Genomic DNA, 27,388 nt, shown 5'->3' on the forward strand with positions numbered 1-27,388 from the left:
GTGGCAGTGCTGGCAACACTAACTGCAGTAACCCATGGGGAGGGGGTCACACTGACATGGGGAGGGTGGGTGGGGTGCCCCCACCCAGGCAGTGGCAGTGCTGGCAACACTAACTGCAGTAACCCATGGGGAGGGGGTCACACTGACATGGGGAGGTGGGGTGGGGTGCCCCCACCCAGGCAGTGGCAGTGCTGGCAACACTAACTGCAGTAACCCATGGGGAGGAGGGTGGGGTGCCCCCACCCAGGCAGTGGCAGTGCTGGCAACACTAGCTGCAGTAACCCATGGGGAGGGGGGTGGGGTGCCCCCACCCAGGCAGTGGCAGTGCTGGCAACACTAGCTGCAGTAACCCATGGGGAGGGGGTCACACTCTGACAATCAGGGAGGGGGCAACTTATTGTGGCCCTGGTGGCATAAAATCATCAAAAAGTCTGACTGCAGAGATGCTTGGTGAAATGGTCACAACGGGGGGGGGGGCGGTGTGTGTTTCAGGGGACATCTGATCTCCATCACCTAGGACTTGACTATGGTCACAACGGGGGGGGGGCGGTGTGTGTTTCAGGGGACATCTGATCTGGTCACATCTCACATTTTTTTTTACATATGTCTGCTCCATTTTGCAGGTCTTCTCATACAGTTGCAATTGTAAAAGCATTCACACATAAAGTCCTTTCTTCCTGATGGTTATTATGGTACTGTATTCATTAGTGGTAGAGTAAGGAACTGGTTAACATATAGAGATGATGGTTATACTGTATTCATTAGTGGTAGAGTAAGGAACTGGTTAACATATAGAGATGATATACTGTATTCATTAGTGGTAGAGTAAGGAACTGGTTAACATATAGAGATGATGGTTATACTGTATTCATTAGTGGTAGAGTAAGGAACTGGTTAACATATAGAGATGATGGTTATACTGTATTCATTAGTGGTAGAGTAAGGAACTGGTTAACATATAGAGATGATGGTTATACTGTATTCATTAGTGGTAGAGTAAGGAACTGGTTAACATATAGAGATGATGGTTATACTGTATTCATTAGTGGTAGAGTAGGAACTGGTTAACATATAGAGATGATGGTTATACTGTATTCATTAGTGGTAGAGTAAGGAACTGGTTAACATATAGAGATGATGGTTATACTGTATTCATTAGTGGTAGAGTAAGGAACTGGTTAACATATAGAGATGATATACTGTATTCATTAGTGGTAGAGTAAGGAACTGGTTAACATATAGAGATGATGGTTATACTGTATTCATTAGTGGTAGAGTAAGGAACTGGTTAACATATAGAGATGATATACTGTATTCATTAGTGGTAGAGTAAGGAACTGGTTAACATATAGAGATGATGGTTATACTGTATTCATTAGTGGTAGAGTAAGGAACTGGTTAACATATAGAGATGATGGTTATACTGTATTCATTAGTGGTAGAGTAAGGAACTGGTTAACATATAGAGATGATGGTTATACTGTATTCATTAGTGGTAGAGTAAGGAACTGGTTAACATATAGAGATGATGGTTATACTGTATTCATTAGTGGTAGAGTAAGGAACTGGTTAACATATAGAGATGATGGTTATACTGTATTCATTAGTGGTAGAGTAAGGAACTGGTTAACATATAGAGATGGTGGTTATACTGTATTCATTAGTGGTAGAGTAAGGAACTGGTTAACATATAGAGATGATGGTTATACTGTATTCATTAGTGGTAGAGTAAGGAACTGGTTAACATATAGAGATGATGGTTATACTGTATTCATTAGTGGTAGAGTAAGGAACTGGTTAACATATAGAGATGATGGTTATACTGTATTCATTAGTGGTAGAGTAAGGAACTGGTTAACATATAGAGATGATGGTTATACTGTATTCATTAGTGGTAGAGTAAGGAACTGGTTAACATATAGAGATGGTGGTTATACTGTATTCATTAGTGGTAGAGTAAGGAACTGGTTAACATATAGAGATGATGGTTATACTGTATTCATTAGTGGTAGAGTAAGGAACTGGTTAACATATAGAGATGATGGTTATACTGTATTCATTAGTGGTAGAGTAAGGAACTGGTTAACATATAGAGATGGTGGTTATACTGTATTCATTAGTGGTAGAGTAAGGAACTGGTTAACATATAGAGATGATGGTTATACTGTATTCATTAGTGGTAGAGTAAGGAACTGGTTAACATATAGAGATGATGGTTATACTGTATTCATTAGTGGTAGAGTAAGGAACTGGTTAACACATAGAGATGATGGTTATACTGTATTCATTAGTGGTAGAGTAAGGAACTGGTTAACATATAGAGATGATATACTGTATTCATTAGTGGTAGAGTAAGGAACTGGTTAACATATAGAGATGATATACTGTATTCATTAGTGGTAGAGTAAGGAACTGGTTAACATATAGAGATGATGGTTATACTGTATTCATTAGTGGTAGAGTAAGGAACTGGTTAACATATAGAGATGATGGTTATACTGTATTCATTAGTGGTAGAGTAAGGAACTGGTTAACATATAGAGATGATGGTTATACTGTATTCATTAGTGGTAGAGTAAGGAACTGGTTAACACATAGAGATGGTGGTTATACTGTATTCATTAGTGGTAGAGTAAGGAACTGGTTAACATATAGAGATGATATACTGTATTCATTAGTGGTAGAGTAAGGAACTGGTTAACATATAGAGATGATGGTTATACTGTATTCATTAGTGGTAGAGTAAGGAACTGGTTAACATATAGAGATGATGGTTATACTGTATTCATTAGTGGTAGAGTAAGGAACTGGTTAACATATAGAGATGGTGGTTATACTGTATTCATTAGTGGTAGAGTAAGGAACTGGTTAACATATAGAGATGATGGTTATACTGTATTCATTAGTGGTAGAGTAAGGAACTGGTTAACATATAGAGATGATGGTTATACTGTATTCATTAGTGGTAGAGTAAGGAACTGGTTAACATATAGAGATGGTGGTTATACTGTAATCATTAGTGGTAGAGTAAGGAACTGGTTAACATATAGAGATGATGGTTATACTGTATTCATTAGTGGTAGAGTAAGGAACTGTTTAACATATAGAGATGATATACTGTATTCATTAGTGGTAGAGTAAGGAACTGGTTAACATATAGAGATGATGGTTATACTGTATTCATTAGTGGTAGAGTAAGGAACTGGTTAACATATAGAGATGGTGGTTATACTGTATTCATTAGTGGTAGAGTAAGGAACTGGTTAACATATAGAGATGATGGTTATACTGTATTCATTAGTGGTAGAGTAAGGAACTGGTTAACATATAGAGATGATGGTTATACTGTATTCATTAGTGGTAGAGTAGGAACTGGTTAACATATAGAGATGATGGTTATACTGTATTCATTAGTGGTAGAGTAAGGAACTGGTTAACATATAGAGATGATATACTGTATTCATTAGTGGTAGAGTAGGAACTGGTTAACATATAGAGATGATGGTTATACTGTATTCATTAGTGGTAGAGTAAGGAACTGGTTAACATATAGAGATGATGGTTATACTGTATTCATTAGTGGTAGAGTAAGGAACTGGTTAACATATAGAGATGATGGTTATACTGTATTCATTAGTGGTAGAGTAAGGAACTGGTTAACATATAGAGATGATGGTTATACTGTATTCATTAGTGGTAGAGTAAGGAACTGGTTAACATATAGAGATGATGGTTATACTGTATTCATTAGTGGTAGAGTAAGGAACTGGTTAACATATAGAGATGATGGTTATACTGTATTCATTAGTGGTAGAGTAAGGAACTGGTTAACATATAGAGATGATATACTGTATTCATTAGTGGTAGAGTAAGGAACTGGTTAACATATAGAGATGATATACTGTATTCATTAGTGGTAGAGTAAGGAACTGGTTAACATATAGAGATGATATACTGTATTCATTAGTGGTAGAGTAAGGAACTGGTTAACATATAGAGATGATGGTTATACTGTATTCATTAGTGGTAGAGTAAGGAACTGGTTAACATATAGAGATGATGGTTATACTGTATTCATTAGTGGTAGAGTAAGGAACTGGTTAACATATAGAGATGATATACTGTATTCATTAGTGGTAGAGTAAGGAACTGGTTAACACATAGAGATGATGGTTATACTGTATTCATTAGTGGTAGAGTAAGGAACTGGTTAACATATAGAGATGATGGTTATACTGTATTCATTAGTGGTAGAGTAGGAACTGGTTAACATATAGAGATGATGGTTATACTGTATTCATTAGTGGTAGAGTAAGGAACTGGTTAACATATAGAGATGGTGGTTATACTGTATTCATTAGTGGTAGAGTAAGGAACTGGTTAACATATAGAGATGATATACTGTATTCATTAGTGGTAGAGTAAGGAACTGGTTAACATATAGAGATGATGGTTATACTGTATTCATTAGTGGTAGAGTAAGGAACTGGTTAACATATAGAGATGGTGGTTATACTGTATTCATTAGTGGTAGAGTAAGGAACTGGTTAACATATAGAGATGATGGTTATACTGTATTCATTAGTGGTAGAGTAAGGAACTGGTTAACATATAGAGATGATGGTTATACTGTATTCATTAGTGGTAGAGTAGGAACTGGTTAACATATAGAGATGGTGGTTATACTGTATTCATTAGTGGTAGAGTAAGGAACTGTTTAACATATAGAGATGATATACTGTATTCATTAGTGGTAGAGTAAGGAACTGGTTAACATATAGAGATGATGGTTATACTGTATTCATTAGTGGTAGAGTAAGGAACTGGTTAACATATAGAGATGGTGGTTATACTGTATTCATTAGTGGTAGAGTAAGGAACTGGTTAACATATAGAGATGATGGTTATACTGTATTCATTAGTGGTAGAGTAAGGAACTGGTTAACATATAGAGATGATGGTTATACTGTATTCATTAGTGGTAGAGTAGGAACTGGTTAACATATAGAGATGATGGTTATACTGTATTCATTAGTGGTAGAGTAAGGAACTGGTTAACATATAGAGATGATGGTTATACTGTATTCATTAGTGGTAGAGTAAGGAACTGGTTAACATATAGAGATGATGGTTATACTGTATTCATTAGTGGTAGAGTAAGGAACTGGTTAACATATAGAGATGATGGTTATACTGTATTCATTAGTGGTAGAGTAAGGAACTGGTTAACATATAGAGATGATGGTTATACTGTATTCATTAGTGGTAGAGTAGGAACTGGTTAACATATAGAGATGATGGTTATACTGTATTCATTAGTGGTAGAGTAAGGAACTGGTTAACATATAGAGATGATGGTTATACTGTATTCATTAGTGGTAGAGTAAGGAACTGGTTAACATATAGAGATGATGGTTATACTGTATTCATTAGTGGTAGAGTAAGGAACTGGTTAACATATAGAGATGATATACTGTATTCATTAGTGGTAGAGTAAGGAACTGGTTAACATATAGAGATGATATACTGTATTCATTAGTGGTAGAGTAAGGAACTGGTTAACATATAGAGATGATATACTGTATTCATTAGTGGTAGAGTAAGGAACTGGTTAACATATAGAGATGATGGTTATACTGTATTCATTAGTGGTAGAGTAAGGAACTGGTTAACATATAGAGATGATGGTTATACTGTATTCATTAGTGGTAGAGTAAGGAACTGGTTAACATATAGAGATGATATACTGTATTCATTAGTGGTAGAGTAAGGAACTGGTTAACATATAGAGATGATGGTTATACTGTATTCATTAGTGGTAGAGTAGGAACTGGTTAACATATAGAGATGATGGTTATACTGTATTCATTAGTGGTAGAGTAAGGAACTGGTTAACATATAGAGATGGTGGTTATACTGTATTCATTAGTGGTAGAGTAAGGAACTGGTTAACATATAGAGATGATATACTGTATTCATTAGTGGTAGAGTAAGGAACTGGTTAACATATAGAGATGATGGTTATACTGTATTCATTAGTGGTAGAGTAAGGAACTGGTTAACATATAGAGATGGTGGTTATACTGTATTCATTAGTGGTAGAGTAAGGAACTGTTTAACATATAGAGATGATGGTTATACTGTATTCATTAGTGGTAGAGTAAGGAACTGGTTAACATATAGAGATGGTGGTTATACTGTATTCATTAGTGGTAGAGTAAGGAACTGGTTAACATATAGAGATGATGGTTATACTGTATTCATTAGTGGTAGAGTAAGGAACTGGTTAACATATAGAGATGGTGGTTATACTGTATTCATTAGTGGTAGAGTAAGGAACTGGTTAACATATACAGTTGAAGTCGGAGGTTTACATACACCTTATCCAAATACATTTAAACTCAGTTTTTCACAATTCCTGACATTAAATCCTAGTAAAAATGAGGATCACCACTTTATTTTAAGAATGTGAAATGTCAGAATAAAGGTAGAGAGAATGATTTATTTCAGCTTTTATTTCTTTCATCACATTCCTAGTGGGTCAGAAGTTTACATACACTCAATTAGTATTTGGTAGCATTGCCTTTAAATTTCTTAACTTGAGTCAAACGTTTCGGGTAGCCTTCCACAAGCTTCCCATAATAAACATTTCTGCCCACAAATTTTTTATAGGATTGAGGTCAGGACTTTGTGATGGCTGCTCCAAAACCTTGACTTTGTTGTCCTTAAGCCATTTTGCCACAACTTTGGAAGTATGCTTGGGGTCATTGTCCATTTGGAAGACCCATTAGCTTTAACTTCCTGACTGATGTCTTGTCAGCAGGGGGGTGAGATGAGATTGAGATGTTGCTTCAATACATCCTTCAATACATCCTTCAATACATCCTTCAATACATCCTTCAATACATCCTTCAATACATCCTTCAATACATCCTTCAATACACATAAATGTCTGTCCTCATGATGCCATCTATTTTGTGAAGTGCTCCAGTCCCTCCTGCAGCAAAGCACCCCCACAACATGATGCTGCCTCCCCCGTGCTTCACGTTTGGGAAGGTGTTCTTCGGCTTGCAAGCCTCCCTCTTTTTCCTCCAAACATAACGATGGTCATTATGGCCAAACAGCTCTATTTTTGTTTCATCAGACCAGAGAACATTTCTCCAAAAAGTACGATCTTTGTCCCCATGTGCAGTTGCAAACCGTAGTCTGGCTTTTCTATGGCGTTTTGGAGCAGTGGCTTCTTCCTTGCTGAGCGGCCTTTCAGGTTATGTCGATATAGGTCTAGTTTTACTGTGGATATAGATACTTTTGAAGCTGTTGCCTCCAGCATCTTCACAAGGTCTTTTGCTGTTGTTCTGGGATTGATTTGCACTTTTCACACCAAAGTACGTTCATCTCTACGAGACAGAATGCGTCTCCTTCCTGAGCGGTATGACGGCTGCGTGGTCCCATGGTGTTTATACTTGCGTACTATTGTTTGTACAGATGAGCGTGGTACCTTCAGGCGTTTGGAAATTGCTCCCAAGGATGAACCAGACTTGTGGACGTCTACAATTTATTGTCTGAGGTCTTGGCTAATTTTCTTTTGATTTTCCCATGATGTCAAGCAAAGAGGCACTGAGTTTGAAGGTAGGCCTTGAAATACATCCACAGGTACACCTCCAATTGACTCAAATGATGTCAATTAGCCTATCAGAAGCTTCTAAAGCCATGTCATAATTTTCTGGAATTTTCCAAGCTGTTTAAAGGCACAGTCAACTTAGTGTATGTAAGCGTTTGACCCACTGGAATTGTGATACAGTGAATTATAAGTGAAAATAATCTGTCTGTAAACAATTGTTGGAAAAATTACTGGTATCATCCACAAAGTAGATGTCCTAATTGACTTGCCAAAACTGTAGTTTGTTAAGAAGAAATTTGTTGAGTGGTTGAAAAACGAGTTTTAATGACTCCAACCTAAGTGTATGTAAACTTCCGACTTCAACTGTACTTTACATGAACAAAATGCTCATTGCAATTTATATTTACGCCCGTATGTCGTTGTTGTCTTCTCTGTTGGAATCAGTCTGCTGAGTCTCTCTGTTTCCCCGATGATCAAAGTATTTTGTGGTTGTTAGAATGGATACTTCAGAGTACCATTTGGAAATGTTCTCATAGAATAGATATTTCGGCGGTTGTCTGTATCCTCGTTCTAGGTTCTCTCTGTGGTAACAACGGATTTTCAAAAGTCCATTCTATAGGGTGGAGAGAGAGTTTCGGTATTTATGGAGGGTTATAAACCGGTGGGGGGAAGAGAGAGAAAGGGGTTTTATGACCCTCACCCAACTGGCAAAGTCTTGGCAGAAGCTACAATCTATCTACAATATTAAAGCTGATCTACCCCCTAGAAAATAAAGGGATCATAGCTTTCACCTGGATTCACCTGGTCAGTCTATGTCATGGAAAGAGCAGAGCTGTGTTCCAATACTCATACTAACCACACTAACTGTACTATTTGTGGCGGGATTGAGTATATAGTATGCTTATTGGTCATCGTATAATATAATATAATTAGTATGCCAAAAGTTCCCAGATGTTGTCCTAAATTTGCCAAAATATGAAGTATACACGCAGAGGACATTATTATCAACGTACTTTAGGGCCCAAAATGCAATTCTTCAGGAGATAAGCTTCACATAATTTTCAGATTTGAAGAACAGTATATTATACGTATACATCAAACTTGCCAGTATATTAACTATCTAGCAACCCAATGTTTATTGACTTGATTATTCCCGCTAGCTTAGCTAAATGGTTTAGTCGTGCCTCAATGGACATTCGGGTGCTTTCGTAATTCCACTCTAGCGGTCTACTCCGATTTCAGAGCACTCTCGTCTGAATGTACCAGAGTGCACAATAATGAATTTACAAGCACTCAACACCAGTTGAATATGGCCGGTGTCAGTAAACGTCAGCAAAAAAGTGTAATTAAATTGTTGCCAGCAGCACAGTTACAGTCACCAACGCTCTGGATAACATGAAAACATCCTAACCAGCTCTGCTAGGGTGAGTAAAATGGTCAGAGTGAGCTGATCTCTCATTTCTGTCTGAAGTAGCGAGCAAGCTAGCCAACGTTAGCTTGGGTGCTCGACTGCCGTTGTAAGGTCAAATCAACGCTCAAATCAACCCTACTCCTCAGCCCGAGCGTCCAGTGTGCGCTCCGAGAGCGAAACACTCTGAATTTACAAACAGACAATCTGACAGCGCTTTGAATTTACAAACGGACAATCTGACAACGCTCTGAATTTACAAACAGACAATCTGACAAGGCTCTGAATTTACAAACAGACAATCTGACAAGGCTCTGAATTTACAAACAGACAATCTGACAAGGCTCTGAATTTACAAACAGACAATCTGACAAGGCTCTGAATTTACAAACGGACAATCTGACAACGCTCTGAATTTACAAACGGACAATCTGACAACACTCTGAATTTACAAACAGACAATCTGACAACACTCTGAATTTACAAACAGACAATCTGACAACACTCTGAATTTACAAACAGACAATCTGACAACACTCTGAATTTACAAACAGACAATCTGACAAGGCTCTGAATTTACAAACAGACAATCTGACAATGCTCTGAATTTACAAACAGATAATCTGACAACGCTCTGAATTTACAAAGAGACAATCTGAAAACGCTCTGAATTTATGAGCGCACTCTGGCACTCCAGATTGAATTTAAAAACACACCCGAAGTCGTAAAATGTGATAGTAATGTGTTATGCTAACGAGCTAACAAGAGGTTGCATAGCAGCAGCATCAACTTCCGGTAGACAGAAGAAGAGCTAGTACGCTCAACTGAAAGGATCCTGTTCCGTTTACAGTATAATAAAATGAACTAAAAGTACCAGAGGTGGAACCAAGTCACTGTTTTACAAGTCACAAGTCTCAAGTCTTAGCACTCAAGTCCCAAGTCAAGACAGGCAAGTCCGAGTCAAGTATCAAGTCTTAGCACTCAAGTCCCAAGTCAAGACAGGCAAGTCCGAGTCAAGTCTCAAGTCTTAGCACTCAAGTCCGAGTCAAGTCTCAAGTCTTAGCACTCAATTCCCAAGTCAAGTCTCAAGTCAAGACCGTCAAGTATCAAGTCAAGTCTCAAGTCCTAAACTTTGAGTTTCGAGTCCTAAACAAGTCATAACGTGCTCTTCACCAAATGTAATGTAATACCATTTATAATAATACCATATTTTTAACAAGAGTAATAGTTAGTACATTACATTTACGCAAATCATGAATGCTTTTAAAAATATCTATATATTTATTACTTTCCAAATAAACTATATATTTCCATGGAAATACATGGGTAGCCATGAGAAGGTGCAATCGGGCGATGTACACAATCGCCCAACCCTAACACACACACACACACACACACACACACACACACACACACACACACACACACACACACACACACACACACACACACACACACACACACACACACACACATACACTCTGTGTGGTTACAGTAGGCTAACGTATGTCAATGCATTTAGGAACAGTAATCTAATATATAGCTGTCTGCTATATAAGCCTCGACTTACCATTCTTTGTGCAGCTTCAAATGTCAAACAAAGTTGGAAATTGTTGTTCCTCCATCTGTAATTTTCTTCCCGCATGTTTTGCAATTTGTAATCCGTTTTTGTTGATACAGCGTCGTCTTTATATCCTGAAATAATAATTTGGGGTATCATCTTTCCAAGGGCTCCATTCACCCGCCGACGTTCCTCTGCACTGCCACGCACAACTTTTTCTCAGCTGGCACAATTTGATTGGCTGCTGTCCGATTCAAACTGTAATCCGTTAAATTAAGAGTTGCACACTTTTTTTAATAGCATCATTTTTAATATTTGGGCTTGGGGAGGGTATCAAGTCAGGTTGAGGAGGGTATCAAGTCAGGTTGGGGAGGGTATCAAGTCAGGTTGGGGAGGGTATCAAGTGAGGTTGGGGAGGGTATCAAGTCAGGTTGGGGAGGGTATCAAGTCAGGTTGGGGAGGGTATCAAGTCAGGTTGAGGAGGGTATCAAGTCAGGTTGGGGAGGGTATCAAGTCAGGTTGAGGAGGGTATCAAGTCAGGTTGGGGAGGGAATCAAGTCAGGTCGAGTCATAAGGCTCAAGTCCAAGTTCAGTCACGAGTCATTGGTGTCAAAGTCGAGTTGCAAGTCATCATATTTGTGACTCGAGTCCACACCTTCGGTATATAGTATATACTCATTAAGTATGTAGTATACAGTACGTCAGTATGGGCTTTCGAACACAGCTCAGGTGTTCATAATGTTTTGTAAACTCAGTATGCATTGCTAATGGCATGTTATGTCTAATGGCAGCCTGCAGTACCCCGGTTGGCCTTCAACTTGAGTTACTTAATGAGAGGGGGCAGCACTGAGCTAGCCTGCATGTTATATCTAATGGCAGCCTGCAGTACCCCTGTTGGCCTTCAACTTGAGCTACTTAATGAGAGGGGGCAGCACTGAGCTAGCCTGCATGTTATGTCTAATGGCAGCCTGCAGTACCCCGGTTGGCCTTCAACTTGAGTTACTTAATGAGAGGGGGCAGCACTGAGCTAGCCTGCATGTTATGTCTAATGGCAGCCTGCAGTACCCCGGTTGGCCTTCAACTTGAGTTACTTAATGAGAGGGGCAGCACTGAGCCAGCCTGCATGTTATGTCTAATGACAGCCTGCAGTACCCCAGTTGGCCTTACAATTGAGTTACTTAATGAGAGGGGGCAGCACTGAGCCAGCCTGCATGTTATGTCTAATGGCAGCCTGCAGTACCCCGGTTGGCCTTCAACTTGAGTTACTTAATGAGAGGGGCAGCACTGAGCCAGCCTGCATGTTATGTCTAATGACAGCCTGCAGTACCCCAGTTGGCCTTACAATTGAGTTACTTAATGAGAGGGGGCAGCACTGAGCCAGCCTGCATGTTATGTCTAATGGCAGCCTGCAGTACCCCGGTTGGCCTTCAACTTGAGTTACTTAATGAGAGGGGGCAGCACTGAGCCAGCCTGCATGTTATGTCTAATGGCAGCCTGCAGTACCCCGGTTGGCCTTACAATTGAGTATCTTTAAAGGAAGTTACCAGGTATCTTTAACTGTGTGTCATTTGTTTTTCTCCAGGGTCGTCTGAGGTTGTTGGACCGGCTGACCCAGTCGTTGCCTTAGCTGGTGATGACGTCATTCTACCATGTTCCCTGAAAACCAGTGTCAATGCTGAGGAAATGGCAGTGGAGTGGACAAGATTGAACCTGAAAACAAGGAACGTCCATTTGTACCGTCAAGGTCGAGACTCCAATGAGGACCAGTCTCCATCCTACAGGGGAAGGACATCAATGTTTAATGAAGAACTGAAGAATGGCAACGTCTCCTTAAAGCTGACCAGAGTTACTCTCTCTGATGCTGGAAGATACAGGTGCTTCCTTCCAACACTGACCAGCCAGGTGAAGGAAACCACCGCTCAACTCATTGTTGGTGAGTTATGAATACTGGAGATGTGATCAGAGGTTGTATTGGTAAATCTGGCTACATGATTGGCTGCTAAAATATCAACATGTCTTCCTCCTGTCGTGGTAATAATATATATACAAGCTTCACCAAAGCCCTTTGACTCTCAGATCAATTCAGTGTCTATAAATGAATTCTCTGAGAGTGCCTACAAAACAATTCTTAATTTCATTTACAGCCAAGATAGACCCCTCTCAACTTACAAAGAATCCTTTACCCGAAAGAGGAGAATCCTATCGCTAGACAGCATCAGCTATAAATCATTGTTCAGTTTGATCTCCCAAGACAAGGTTTAAATCTCATGCTTGATACTTCACTGTCTACCAACCATTACCTCATCCAATGGCATATATCAATTGTCATTTGAGATACTCCCATCCAACACCCCCTCCTGGATAAGCTCAGAAAAGACAGTGAGCCTCTTAGGTCATATACCAGATCAAGATAAGGGCAACCTCAGAGGGGACATACAATGGTTCCAAACACGGCCAAACTCCTTCCCCCCATGAGAAAAGTAGGGAGTGACTGGCGTACAGACATTGTATGAGATAACTAACTGGTTCCCCATTAATAAGGCCATCCCGTCACATGGTTTAGGAATAATTACAGTTCGTTCCCATAAGAAAACAACGTTCCATTCTGTCCTCCTCCCCTTCTGATATTCTACTTTGCACCACATGGTTTAACAGATACATTGACTTATGAAGACAAGCCTGACCTCTCCCCTCTCTGGCCCCATGTTACTAATCCCTAGCTCAGAAGGGAAAATGCACTGTAAACAATGGGCTTCTTCTAATGACAAGTATCTCACAAGCATATGATGAAAATAACATCTTATCTATCTATGTTACTTAGCTAAATCTGATTCAGCCACGACACTCCCTCATCATTCCTTCCTCTGTTATATATCATGTATTCAGCTGGTCTTTCTCCCTCATCATTCCTTCCTCTGTTATAGATCATGTATTCAGCTGGTCTTCCTCCCTCATCATTCCTTCCTCTGTTATAGATCATGTATTCAGCTGGTCTTCCTCTCTCATCATTCCTTCCTCTGTTATATATCATGTATTCAGCTGGTCTTTCTCCCTCATCATTCCTTCCTCTGTTATAGATCATGTATTCAGCTGGTCTTCCTCCCTCATCATTCCTTCCTCTGTTACAGATCATGTATTCAGCTGGTCTTCCTCCCTCATCATTCCTTCCTCTGTTATAGATCATGTATTCAGCTGGTCTTCCTCCCTCATCATTCCTTCCTCTGTTATAGATCATGTATTCAGCTGGTCTTCCTCCCTCATCATTCCTTCCTCTGTTATAGATCATGTATTCAGCTGCTCAGCACACAGCCTTTACAACACACTCCTCACACATCAAAACCTCCCACACTGTCACACTATCTGTGTCCCAATATTCCTACTACCTACTGTTGACTCACTGCTGTGTCCTAATATTCCTACTACCTACTGTTGACTCACTGCTGTGTCCTAATATTCCTATTACCTACTGTTGACTCACTGCTGTGTCCTAATATTCATACTACTGTAACGGTGGTCCTCCTCCTCTTCAACCGAAAAGGAGGAGTATTGAGGGAACCAAGGCGCAGCGGGTTGTGAACACATAATATTTATTAAAGACAAGACGAAAACACGAACTTCACTATAAACTAACAAAACAACAAACGGAGTAGACAGACCTGAACGACGAACTTACATTAAACACGAGAACGCACGAACAGGGAAAATAGCCTACACATAAAAATGACGATGTACAACACAAACCGAACAGTCCCGTATGGTGCGACAAACACTGACACAGGAGACAACCACCCACAACGAACACTGTGAAACAACCTACCTAAATATGACTCTCAATTAGAGGAACGCCAAACACCTGCCTCTAATTGAGAGCCATACCAGGCAACCCTTAAACCAACATAGAAACAGACAACATAGAATGCCCACCCAAACTCACGTCCTGACCAACTAACACATAAAACTAACAGAAAACAGGTCAGGAACGTGACATAACCCCCCCCTCAAGGTGCGAACTCCGGGCGCACCAGCAGAAAGTCTAGGGGAGGGTCTGGGTGGGCATCTGACCACGGTGGTGGCTCAGGCTCTGGACGAGGTCCCCACCCCACCATAGTCAATCCCAGCTTACGTCTACCCCCTATCATGACCACCCTCTTATTTCCCCCACCTAATTTAAGGGACAACACCAAGATAAAGGACAGCTCCGGGACCAGGTAGCTCAGGATAGAGAGGTAGCTCAGGATAGAGGGGCAACTCCGGACTGAAGGGCAGCTCCGGACAGAGAGACAGCTCTGGACTGAGGGGCAGTTCTGGATTACTAACAGCTCATGGCTGACTGACGGCTCTGGACGCTCATGGCAGGCTGACGGCTCTGGACGCTCATGGCAGGCTGACGGCTCTGGACGCTCATGGCAGGCTGACGGCTCTGGACGCTCATGGCAGGCTGACGGCTCTGGACGCTCATGGCAGGCTGACGGCTCTGGACGCTCATGGCAGGCTGACGGCTCTGGACGCTCATGGCAGGCTGACGGCTCTGGACGCTCATGGCAGGCTGACGGCTCTGGCTGCTCATGGCTCTCTGACGGCTCTGGCTGCTCATGGCTCTCTGACGGCTCTGGACGCTCATGGCTCGCTGACGGCTCTGGACGCTCATGGCTGGCTGACGGCTCTGGACGCTCATGGCTGGCTGACGGCTCTGGACGCTCATGGCTCACTGACGGCTCTGGCAGATCCTGTCTGGTTGGCGTCTCTGGCAGATCCTGTCTGGTTGGTGGCTCTGGCAGATCCTGTCTGGTTGGCGGCTCTGGCAGATCCTGTCTGGTTGGCGGCTCTGGCAGATCCTGTCTGGTTGGCGGCTCTGGCAGATCCTGACTGACGACTGGCTCTAGCGGCTCCTGACTGACTATCGGCTCTGACGGCTCGGGACAGACGGGCGGCTCTAATGGCTCGGGACAGACGGATGGCTCAGACGGCGCTGGGGAGACGGATGGCTCAGACGGCGCTGCGGAGACGGATGGCTCAGACGGCGCTGCGGAGACGGATGGCTCAGACGGCGCTGCGGAGACGGATGGCTCAGATGGCGCTGGGGAGACGGATGGCTCAGACGGCGCTGGGGAGACGGATGGCTCAGACGGCGCTGCGGAGACGGATGGCTCAGATGGCGCTGCGGAGACGGATGGCTCAGACGGCGCTGCGGAGACGGAAGGCTTTGGCTGCTCCTGTCTGGCGGAAGGCTTTGGCTGCTCCTGTCTGGCGGATGGCTCTAGCGGCTCCTGTCTGGCGGAAGGCTCTAGCGGCTCCTGTCTGGCGGAAGGCTCTGTAGGCTCATGGCAGACGGGCGGCTTTGCAGGCTCATGGCAGACGGGCGGCTTTGAAGGCTCAATACCGACGGGCAGTTCATGCGGCGCTTGGCAGACGGACAGTTCAGGCGCCGTTGGGCAGACGGCAGACTCTGGCCGGCTGAGACGCACTGTAGGCCTGGTACGTGGTGCCGGAACTGGAGGCACCGGACTGGAGACACGCACCTTCAGGCTAGTGCGGGGAGCAGGGACAGGGCACACTGACCCCTCAAAGCGCACTATAGGCCTGGTGCGTGGTACCGGCACTGGTGGCACCGGGCTGAGTGCACGCACCTCAGGACGAGTATGGGGAGAAGGAACAGTGCGTACAGGGCTCTGGAGACGCACAGGAGGCTTAGTGCGTGTTGTCGGAACTCGAGGCACCGAACTGGATACACGCACCATAGGAAAAGTGCGTGGAGGAGGAACAGGGCTCTGGAGACGCACTGGAAACCTGGTGCGTAGTGTAGGCACTGGTGGTACTGGGCTGGGGCGAAAAGGTAGCGCCGGAAATACCGGACCGTGCAGGCGTACTGGCTCTCTTGAGCATTGAGCCTGCCCAACCTTACCTGGTTGAATGCTCCCGGTCGCCCGACCAGTGCGGGGAGGTGGAATAACCCGCACCGGGCTATGTAGGCGAACCGGGGAAACCATGCGTAAGGCAGGTGCCATGTATGCCGGCCCGAGGAGACGCACTGGAGACCAGACGCGTTGAGCCGGCCTCATGACACCTGGCTCAATGCCCAATCTAGCCCTACCAGTGCGGGGAGGTGGAATAACCCGCACCGGGCTATGCACACGTACAGGAGACACCGTGCGCTCTACTGCGTAACACGGTGTCTGCCCGTACTCCCGCTCTCCACGGTTAGCCTGGTAAGTGGGCGCAGGTCTCCTACCTGCCCTTGGCCCACTACCTCTTAGCCGCCCCCCAAGAAATTTTTGGGTGGTACTCACGGGCTTTTCGGGCTTCCGTGCTAGACGCGTCCCCTCATAACTCCGGTTCCCTTCTCCGGTTGCCTCTGCTCTCCTCAGTGCCTCCAGCTGTTCCCATGGGAGGCGATCCCTTCCAGCCAGGATCTCCTCCCATGTGTAGCAACCTTTACCGTCCAATACATCGTCCCAAGTCCATTCCTCCTTCTTGCGCTGTCCCTTACTCCGTTTACACCGCTGCTTGATTCTGGATTGGTGGGTAGTTCTGTCACGATCGTGTGGAGGAGAGACGGACCAAAACGCAGCATGAGGAAAATAAGCCATCTTCTTTTAATTAAACGAACGAAGATGAACATGAAACGAAAACACTATTACAAACAAATAAAACAACAAATGATCGTGAAGCTAAATAACGCAAGTGCCCAGACAAGCAACAAACGTTAAACAAGACAACTACCCACAAAAGCCTACTGCCTATGGCTACCTTAAATATGGCTCCCAATCAGAGACAAATGAATGACAGCTGTCTCTGATTGAGACCCAATCTAGGCAGCCATAGACATAACTAGACAACCTAACAATACTCTATCCCATACACATACAACACCCATAGACTAACCAAAACACACACAACATACAATGCCCACCCCAACTCACGCCCTGACCAACTAAACATAATCAAAATAACATAAAAATAGGTCAGGAACGTGACAACTACCTACTGTTGACTCACTGCTGTGTCCTAATATTCCTACTACCTGCTGTTGACTCACTATCTGTGTCCTAATATTCCTACTACCTACTGTTGACTCACTGCTGTGTCCTAATATTCCTACTACCTACTGTTGACTCACTGTCTGTGTCCCAATATTCCTACTACCTGCTGTTGACTCACTGCTGTGTCCTAATATTCCTATTACCTACTGTTGACTCACTGCTGTGTCCTAATATTCCTACTACCTACTGTTAACTCACTTCTGTGTCCTAATATTCCTACTACCTACTGTTAACTCACTTCTGTGTCCTAATATTCCTACTACCTACTGTTGACTCACTGTACTTTTATCTTGTATCTGTAGGTGCTGTATCTCAGCCAGTGATCTCTGGTTTATCTTGTATCTGTGTAGGTGCTGTATCTCAGCCAGTGATCTGTTTTATCTTGTATCTGTGTAGGTGCTGTATCTCAACCAGTGATCTCTGTTTTATCTTGTATCTGTGTAGGTGCTGTATCTCAGCCAGTGATCTCTGTTTTATCTTGTCTCTGTGTAGGTGCTGTATCTCAGCCAGTGATAACTATTGATGGAACTAAAGGCTGGGGGGTGGTCCTGAAGTGTGAGTCTGGAGGCTGGTTTCCTGAACCTGAGATGGAGTGGCTGGACAGTTCTGGAACCATCCTCCCTGCTGATGGACCTCCAGAGAGACACGGGGACTCAGAGGACCTCTACGCTGTGAGACGACATGTCACCGTGGACCAGACTGACACCAACAGGTTCACCTGTAGAGTTAATCAGCAGGAGATCAACCACCTGAAGGAGACAGAGATTCATGTCCCAGGTGAGGTCTTCATTGGTTAACCCAAATACCTGAGACCCCTTGTTAGTTAGACTAGTTAGTGGAGGACGGTTTCCTAGGGGATGACCTTATTGGTCTGTGTTCAGTAGTATTTATAAATGATGCTTTACTTCCTGTACAGTATATATGTAGTGTTGTAATGGTTTGACATGGCTTCTCTGTTTCAGATGACCTGTTTCCTATATTACCCTACTGGTGGAAGGTTGGTCTGTCAATAGCAGCAGCAGCAGCAGCAGCAGCTGGATATATTTTATTTGGAATCATGTTTTGGTTAGGTGAGTTTGTGTGTGGTATCAGCTGGATATATTGTTTTAGGTTGCTACTTTTGGAGAGATTTAACCTTTGAGTGGTCCTTGATCATAAAACAAGTCACACAGAGATTTAACCTGTATTAGAAAGATCAGGATATAACTAGGAATGACCCATATACTGTCCATTAGACTCTATTCATTTATACCAGGTTACCTTCAGACCAGTCCTGTATTAGATCAGGATATAACTAGGAATGACCCATATACTGTCCATTAGACTCTATTCATTTATACCAGGTTACCTTCAGACCAGTCCTGTATTAGATCAGGATATAACTAGGAATGACCCATATACTGTCCATTAGACTCTATTCATTTATACCAGGTTACCTTCAGACCAGTCCTGTATTAGATCAGGATATAACTAGGAATGACCCATATACTGTCCATTAGACTCTATTCATTTATACCAGGTTACCTTCAGACCAGTCCTGTATTAGATCAGGATATAACTAGGAATGACCCATATACTGTCCATTAGACTCTATTCATTTATACCAGGTTACCTTCAGACCAGTCCTGTATTAGATCAGGATATAACTAGGAATGACCCATATACTGTCCATTAGACTCTATTCATTTATACCAGGTTACCTTCAGACCAGTCCTGTATTAGATCAGGATATAACTAGGAATGACCCATATACTGTCCATTAGACTCTATTCATTTATACCAGGTTACCTTCAGACCAGTCCTGTATTAGATCAGGATATAACTAGGAATGACCCATATACTGTCCATTAGACTCTATTCATTTATACCAGGTTACCTTCAGACCAGTCCTGTATTAGATCAGGATATAACTAGGAATGACCCATATCCTGTCCATTAGACTCTATTCATTTATACCAGGTTACCTTCAGACCAGTCCTGTATTAGATCAGGATATAACTAGGAATGACCCATATCCTGTCCACTACTGTTAATCAGATAGAGATTATGATTATTACTATTATTATTATTAGGTTTACCTCATGGTTTACTACTATAATACTGATGGGTCAACTGTTAATCACAGACCTCATGGTTTATTACTATAATACTGAAGGGTCAACTGTTAATCACAGACCTCATGGTTTATTACTATAATACTGATGGGTCAACTGTTTATCACAGACCTCATGGTTTATTACTATAATACTGATGGGTCAACTGTTAATCACAGACCTCATGGTTTATTACTATAATACTGATGGGTCAACTGTTAATCACAGACCTCATGGTTTATTACTTTAATACTGATGGGTCAACTGTTAATCACAGACCTCATGGTTTATTACTATAATACTGATGGGTCAACTGTTAATCACAGACCTCATGGTTTATTACTATAATACTGATGGGTCAACTGTTAATCACAGACCTCATGGTTTATTACTACAATACTGATGGGTCAACTGTTAATCACAGACCTCATGGTTTATTACTATAATACTGAAGGGTCAACTGTTAATCACAGACCTCATGGTTTATTACTATAATACTGATGGATCGACTGTTAATCACAGACCTCATGGTTTATTACTATAATACTGATGGGTCAACTGTTAATCACAGACCTCATGGTTTATTACTATAATACTGATGGATCGACTGTTAATCACAGACCTCATGGTTTATTACTATAATACTGATGGATCGACTGTTAATCACAGACCTCATGGTTTATTACTATAATACTGATGGGTCAACTGTTAATCACAGACCTCATGGTTTATTACTATAATACTGATGGGTCAACTGTTAATCACAGACCTCATGGTTTTAATGGTTATACTGTATATTAATTTGTGTTTTTAAAAGACAGAGTGTGTGTGTATGTGTGTTTACAATGAGAAAACACAGAATATTAATCAATATTCATATTTCCAGGCTTTTTAATGATTATTATTGTAATGCTTTTATACATTTGTTTTCTTTTGTCTACAGAGGAGAAGCTTATAGATCAAATAGACGAAGGTAAGTGGGCTGTTGTCTTGTTAGAGTTTCACATATAGAGAATATGATTACTACTATAATACTGATGGGTCAACTGTTAATCACAGACCTCATGGTTTATTACTATAATACTGATGGGTCAACTGTTAATCACAGACCTCATGGTTTATTACTATAATACTGATGGGTCGACTGTTAATCACAGACCTCATGGTTTATTACTATAATACTGATGGGTTAACTGTTAATCACAGACCTCATGGTTTATTACTATAATACTGATGGGTCAACTGTTAATCACAGACCTCATGGTTTATTACTATAATACTGATGGGTCAACTGTTAATCACAGACCTCGTGGTTTATTACTATAATACTGATGGGTTAACTGTTAATCACAGACCTCATGGTTTATTACTATAATACTGATGGGTCAACTGTTAATCACAGACCTCATGGTTTATTACTATAATACTGATGGGTCAACTGTTAATCACAGACCTCATGGTTTATTACTATAATACTGATGGGTCAACTGTTAATCACAGACCTCATGGTTTATTACTATAATACTGATGGGTCAACTGTTAATCACAGACCTCATGGTTTACTACTATAATACTGATGGGTCAACTGTTAATCACAGACCTCATGGTTTATTACTATAATACTGATGGGTCAACTGTTAATCACAGACCTCATGGTTTATTACTATAATACTGATGGGTCAACTGTTAATCACAGACCTCATGGTTTATTACTATAATACTGATGGGTCAACTGTTAATCACAGACCTCATGGTTTACTACTATAATACTGATGGGTGTTAATCACAGACCTCTTGGTTTATTACTATACTACTGATGGGTCGACTGTTAATCACAGACCTCATGGTTTATTACTATAATACTGATGGGTCAGCTGTTAATCACAGACCTCATGGTTTATTACTATAATACTGATGGGTCGACTGTTAATCACAGACCTCATGGTTTATTACTATAATACTGATGGGTCAACTGTTAATCACAGACCTCATGGTTTATTACTATAATACTGATGGGTCAACTGTTAATCACAGACCTCATGGTTTATTACTATAATACTGATGGGTCAACTGTTAATCACAGACCTCATGGTTTATTACTATAATACTGATGGGTCAACTGTTAATCACAGACCTCATGGTTTATTACTATAATACTGATGGGTCAACTGTTAATCACAGACCTCATGGTTTATTACTATAATACTGATGGGTCAACTGTTAATCACAGACCTCATGGTTTACTACTATAATACTGATGGGTCAACTGTTAATCACAGACCTCATGGTTTATTACTATAATACTGATGGGTCAACTGTTAATCACAGACCTCATGGTTTATTACTATAATACTGATGGGTCAACTGTTAATCACAGACCTCATGGTTTATTACTATAATACTGATGGGTCAACTGTTAATCACAGACCTCATGGTTTACTACTATAATACTGATGGGTGTTAATCACAGACCTCTTGGTTTATTACTATACTACTGATGGGTCGACTGTTAATCACAGACCTCATGGTTTATTACTATAATACTGATGGGTCAACTGTTAATCACAGACCTCATGGTTTATTACTATAATACTGATGGGTCGACTGTTAATCACAGACCTCATGGTTTATTACTATAATACTGATGGGTCAACTGTTAATCACAGACCTCATGGTTTATTACTATAATACTGATGGGTCAACTGTTAATCACAGACCTCATGGTTTATTACTATAATACTGATGGGTCAACTGTTAATCACAGACCTCATGGTTTATTACTATAATACTGATGGGTCAACTGTTAATCACAGACCTCATGGTTTATTACTATAATACTGATGGGTCAACTGTTAATCACAGACCTCATGGTTTATTACTATAATACTGATGGGTCAACTGTTAATCACAGACCTCATGGTTTATTACTATAATACTGATGGGTCAACTGTTAATCACAGACCTCATGGTTTACTACTATAATACTGATGGGTCAACTGTTAATCACAGACCTCATGGTTTATTACTATAATACTGATGGGTCGACTGTTAATCACAGACCTCGTGGTTTATTACTATAATACTGATGGGTCAACTGTTAATCACAGACCTCATGGTTTATTACTATAATACTGATGGGTCGACTGTTAATCACAGACCTCATGGTTTATTACTATAATACTGATGGGTCAACTGTTAGTCACAGACCTCATGGTTTATTACTATAATACTGATGGGTCAACTGTTAATCACAGACCTCATGGTTTATTACTATAATACTGATGGGTCAACTGTTAAGTTTAGCCATAGCGATTGCAAAGGATCCATTAGGCGCAGTGTTATTGGGAATAAAGGTGCAACAATCATCCCCAAACATAACACAAACTCCACCCTTCTCCGCTAAGAGCCAATTTGAGAGCCTGTCTATTTTGCCAAGTCATTTTACTGGTAGCCTGTACCTGTTCCCCCAACGCTGTTAGAGCCGAGTCAGTATAGTTAATGAATCTCTGTTGGTTTATAGTATATATAATTAATCCACTCTAAGTTTTTATTTGATGTTATCCACAAAAATATAGATTCAAATCTTGATTTAACTTCATCTCTTGCCTTGAACTCCCGAGGTACACCTCTAGGCTGTCCAATTGCATCAAGGTATACCTCAGGGTCTTTCTCATACTCCCTTTTAACTCTAGGATTAACATAGTCATCGTGGGGTGATTTAATGATGGTAACCTGTTGAATTGCTCTAACTAAGGCACAAAGACCAATCCATTCATTAGGCAATACATTCAACAATTTGTTTTTTCCACACATCCAGAAACTATCCGCAGTACCTCTGTCCTGATTCTTTAGCATAGTGAGAGACGGTGCAACCTGAGTTATTTTACCACACAACCCTTTTCTATTCATTATCAACCCTTTATCATTATTTCTACGAACTCCCGCATTCTCTAGCACCCAAATAGTATCACATTCTACAGTGGTGTTTCCTACATCAATTCCTTCGGTGTTATGGCTGTAAAAACATTCATATTTTCCTTTAACCACAGTACTTCTGTCTAATTGGGGTCCATTTAATTCAGTTCTAATGTCATAGGCAACACAATCATTGTCTCCCAATTTAGTCTCGTTCAACATGGCTCTGCCTCTAGTGCTCCCTCGAGCAATCCTACATTCTATGTCACACAAGGGAATAGAATACTTTCTATTGGTACAATGATCATTTTTCCAATTTGCACAGTTTTTAAATGATGCTGGTTCAGGGACTATTATGAGATCAGACAAAGGTGATTTACTACACAAAATACAATTGTCCATTCTGTGTTTGTTTGCCGTATACTTAGCCCATTTGTACCATTCGTTCTTCACTTCTTCTTCTTGTGTGGTGTCCTTGAGTGGTTCTGAGTCTGATGTATCTAATTCTGTCGCTTTTACAATGTTTTTATCTTGAGGTAGATCATTAGAGTTTGTCAAAAAGTTCCAAATGTCAGTAAAAAACTCTACTGGCTCTGACATCTCAGGTTGCTTTGTGGGTACGGTGGTCTGCTTGGTAAGGGCAGTCGATGTCATCTTAGTGATAGCTACTGTGGTCGTCACAGCAGCCGCCACCATTGTTGTTGTCGTTGTCACAGGTTCTTCTTGTTCAGGTGCAGGGGTAGGATCAATCTTAATGACCGTGGAGCTACTCCCTTCGGTCACTGTTGTTCTTGTTCATGATGAGCACCCACTCGTCTTTTTCTTTGATTAATGTCAGGTCACATCCTTTCGGGTCCCAAACTACTTCTCCCTTTGTTTGGTGATGTGTCCATCCACAGAGTGCAATCTCCGGAAAGGGTTTGATCCTTATTATTGAGATAGACTTCAGTTCTCCTGCTTCTGTTATGAGTTGAGGTGGAACAGAGATTCTAACCTTGTCAGTCTTTTTGGATTGTTCAGCTGGTTCCTCTCTTCTCTTCCTGTTTCCACCATACATCTTGAATGTGCATGAGTCTGTTGTTTCTATACTAGCATTCACTGTTACTTCTGTTATGTCAATGTCATTATTCTTTTGTTGTTCTAACTTTAATTGTCTGTAAAGGAGACCATTCAAGAGTTGAAAAGTCAATTGTGGGGAAATCCCCATTTTCTTCAGCTTGCGGGACTTTTCCTCCTCTTTCTTCACCTGAGGCTCCCTCCTCAGGCCGGACTTGGCTTCCTATCGGGAAGGGTGTCAATTTTAGGGAAGAGATGTTCTCATTCTGTTCCTTGTGAGGTCTCTCCTCCTCTTCTGGGTGCATTAGTCGGTGCACTTGTCGTATTTTGGCTTTCACTTGATTTGCTGTTTTCTTGGCTCCTCCCTGGCGTCTCAATCATTTCCGCTGCTCCTGCTCCCTCCGGGCTCCCTCCTGGTGAATCAGCATCCTCTGTGTCCTCATCTCTATGTGGTTGTATCCTTCTCTCTGTTGGGACTCGTGTGCAGTGGTTCAGATGGTACCACGTCTGGCTTTCTTTCACTTGGACGGCCGTTCTTGTTGCTTTGGCCACCTCATAGGGTCCTTCTCTTCTTGGTTGATCCCACTTCCTCCGGAACACTCGAAAGTGGACTAGATCTCCTGGTGAGGAGAGGTCCTTCTGGTCCCCTTGGCTCATCAGACGCGGAACCTCTCGTCCTGGTTCAGGTTTCTGCCTTCTTTCTGTGAGGCATTCAGACTTAGAGACTTATGGCCTCTGTTCTATGATTACACCATACATCCTCTTACTTTCATCACTCATCACACAACACACTGACATTCCAGCTTAAGCTGGCGAACCCCTCTCCTTCTGGTTTCCTAAACATAAGACTTGGAAAGCAAAAGACAAAACATAACACTATTGACAATGTTATGTGTTATGCATAAATATATTCATGCAAACTGAAATCTGAGACCATGACAATTCCCACTCTCTCTTCACCTGACTCTATGCCTCCAGGATACTTTTCTGCTGGACTCCACAAAAATAAAAGCCCTAAAAAGCTTCCTCATGCTTCCACCCAGTCTTCCCCTTTCGGCCCCAGGTTCTGAGAGGTGTTCCCAAATCATGTCATTTTTTACTTAGTTTCCCATCTGCTCCATTTCAACTGATAATCATGTGCATAACCTTAATCAACATTATCTCTTCTTGACGTAATTCAACACTGTATATGCTTTCACATCAATTCCTTTAACATGTTTGTTTAGAGTATAATATCCTATCATCTATTCTTTTTCACATGATGCATTAAAAATTGAAACAAGTAGCCCCCAAACTCAACCCAGTATGTCTATAGTGGAATCTAGTCTTTCTCTCTCTCTCTCTCTCTCTCTCTCTCTCTCTGGTTCCACGTCCTCTGTCATGATGTTTTCAAGCTCACCCATTATTCAGCTGGACCTCACTTCTCGTGAGACTTATGCACCCACCAAAGAGAGACATTGAAGAACTTTACCACTGCAGTGTTGTAAGAAGTATACCACCAGCCTGGTGTATCTTGATGTACACTCAGTCTCCAGAATGCAGCCCAAGCCCTTCCATTTCTGGCTGTTTTTTCCTGAGGACATACACACTAACACATGGGTTATTTCCTGACAACAGACTTTCTTCTTATAGCAAGATCACTAAATCTTAATTTTTAAATAACAGCCTTATGTAAACATTCTGCCTCAATACCTGGCCTCCTGCCACAGAAATATTCATAATGATAGTCAAATGATGGTCCCTACAGCAACTGCTGTAAAATAACATGTAATCAGTCAAGTGTTTACCAGTTGGATTAATATCCAATCCTAACAAAACTAAGTCATAAGTTTCTTAAACTTTTGCTCTAGTGTTCAAAATGCCACCACTTATTCTTTTTACCATAATTTAGGTATGTGAATTGTTCTATTTACTTTAGAATTGTCCCTATATTTTACACAGCCAGCTGTCTTTCCTTTTCTATGAATTATCTCTATTTTTATACATAGTTTCTAGAAATAACACCCCTTCACTACCATTACCTTCATTTATGAGACCCTTCATATCCCCAATGTAGTCACAGTTTTTCTAACATTGTTTGATACATACTTAAAACATTCTCCAATCAATTTTAATCAATTTTATATCATTCCCTCCTTAGGAACATATTCACAACCTTATGTTCCTCAAAACAAAAATAAATTGATCAAACGAGAAAAAGAGAAAAATAAATTATAATAATTACACATTTGCAATATTACCACTATTTGTAACGTAATTAAACCTGGGGAAAACGTCCATCTGTTTCATTCTATGCCAATGTTATTGTTGGTCTCTTTCTTCTTCATCCTTGGGTATCATCGCACAACAGACTACCTTTTTATTCAATTATATTATTACATTTTATCATTATAATTCCAATGACATTATAAAACAAAAGAAACAAAAAACCTTTAATCTAATATTCTGTAAGCTTTGTCAACCACCTTGTCTCAGGATTAGTTTCCAGAGCTTCCCTAGGCCTATTAAATTTAAACAGTTCTATATCCAAATAACTAAACAGTTCTTTTTTAAATACTTTTTCCAACCCAATATTCAGGATAACAGTCCTTAGTGTTTACTTTAACTCAAATTTGACCTTATCTATTCAATACACATCATCCCTTTAATAATTAACATTTATACTAAACACTTTTATTACCAGTATTATCTATT

General features: G+C 41.1%; 2 protein-coding genes across 2 annotated transcripts in view; both read left to right on the forward strand.

Annotated features, from left to right (window-relative positions):
• The window catches only part of LOC139561644 (butyrophilin subfamily 2 member A2-like), a 52,119-nt gene extending 33,677 nt beyond the window's left edge, over positions 1-18,442 (forward strand). The window contains exons 2-3 of the mRNA XM_071378891.1: positions 12,173-12,523; positions 18,123-18,442. Of these exons, the coding sequence (XP_071234992.1) occupies positions 12,173-12,523; positions 18,123-18,427 (656 nt within the window). The 3' untranslated portion in view covers positions 18,428-18,442. The remainder of the gene's footprint in view (positions 1-12,172; positions 12,524-18,122) is intronic.
• LOC139561632 (Fc receptor-like protein 5) overlaps positions 1-27,388 on the forward strand; it is a gene marked incomplete in the record, with an annotated part of 1,233,720 nt that overhangs the window by 1,101,616 nt on the left and 104,716 nt on the right.

This window comes from Salvelinus alpinus, chromosome 31 (assembly GCF_045679555.1).
Source record: "Salvelinus alpinus chromosome 31, SLU_Salpinus.1, whole genome shotgun sequence".
NCBI classification, from domain to species: Eukaryota; Metazoa; Chordata; class Actinopteri; order Salmoniformes; family Salmonidae; genus Salvelinus; species Salvelinus alpinus.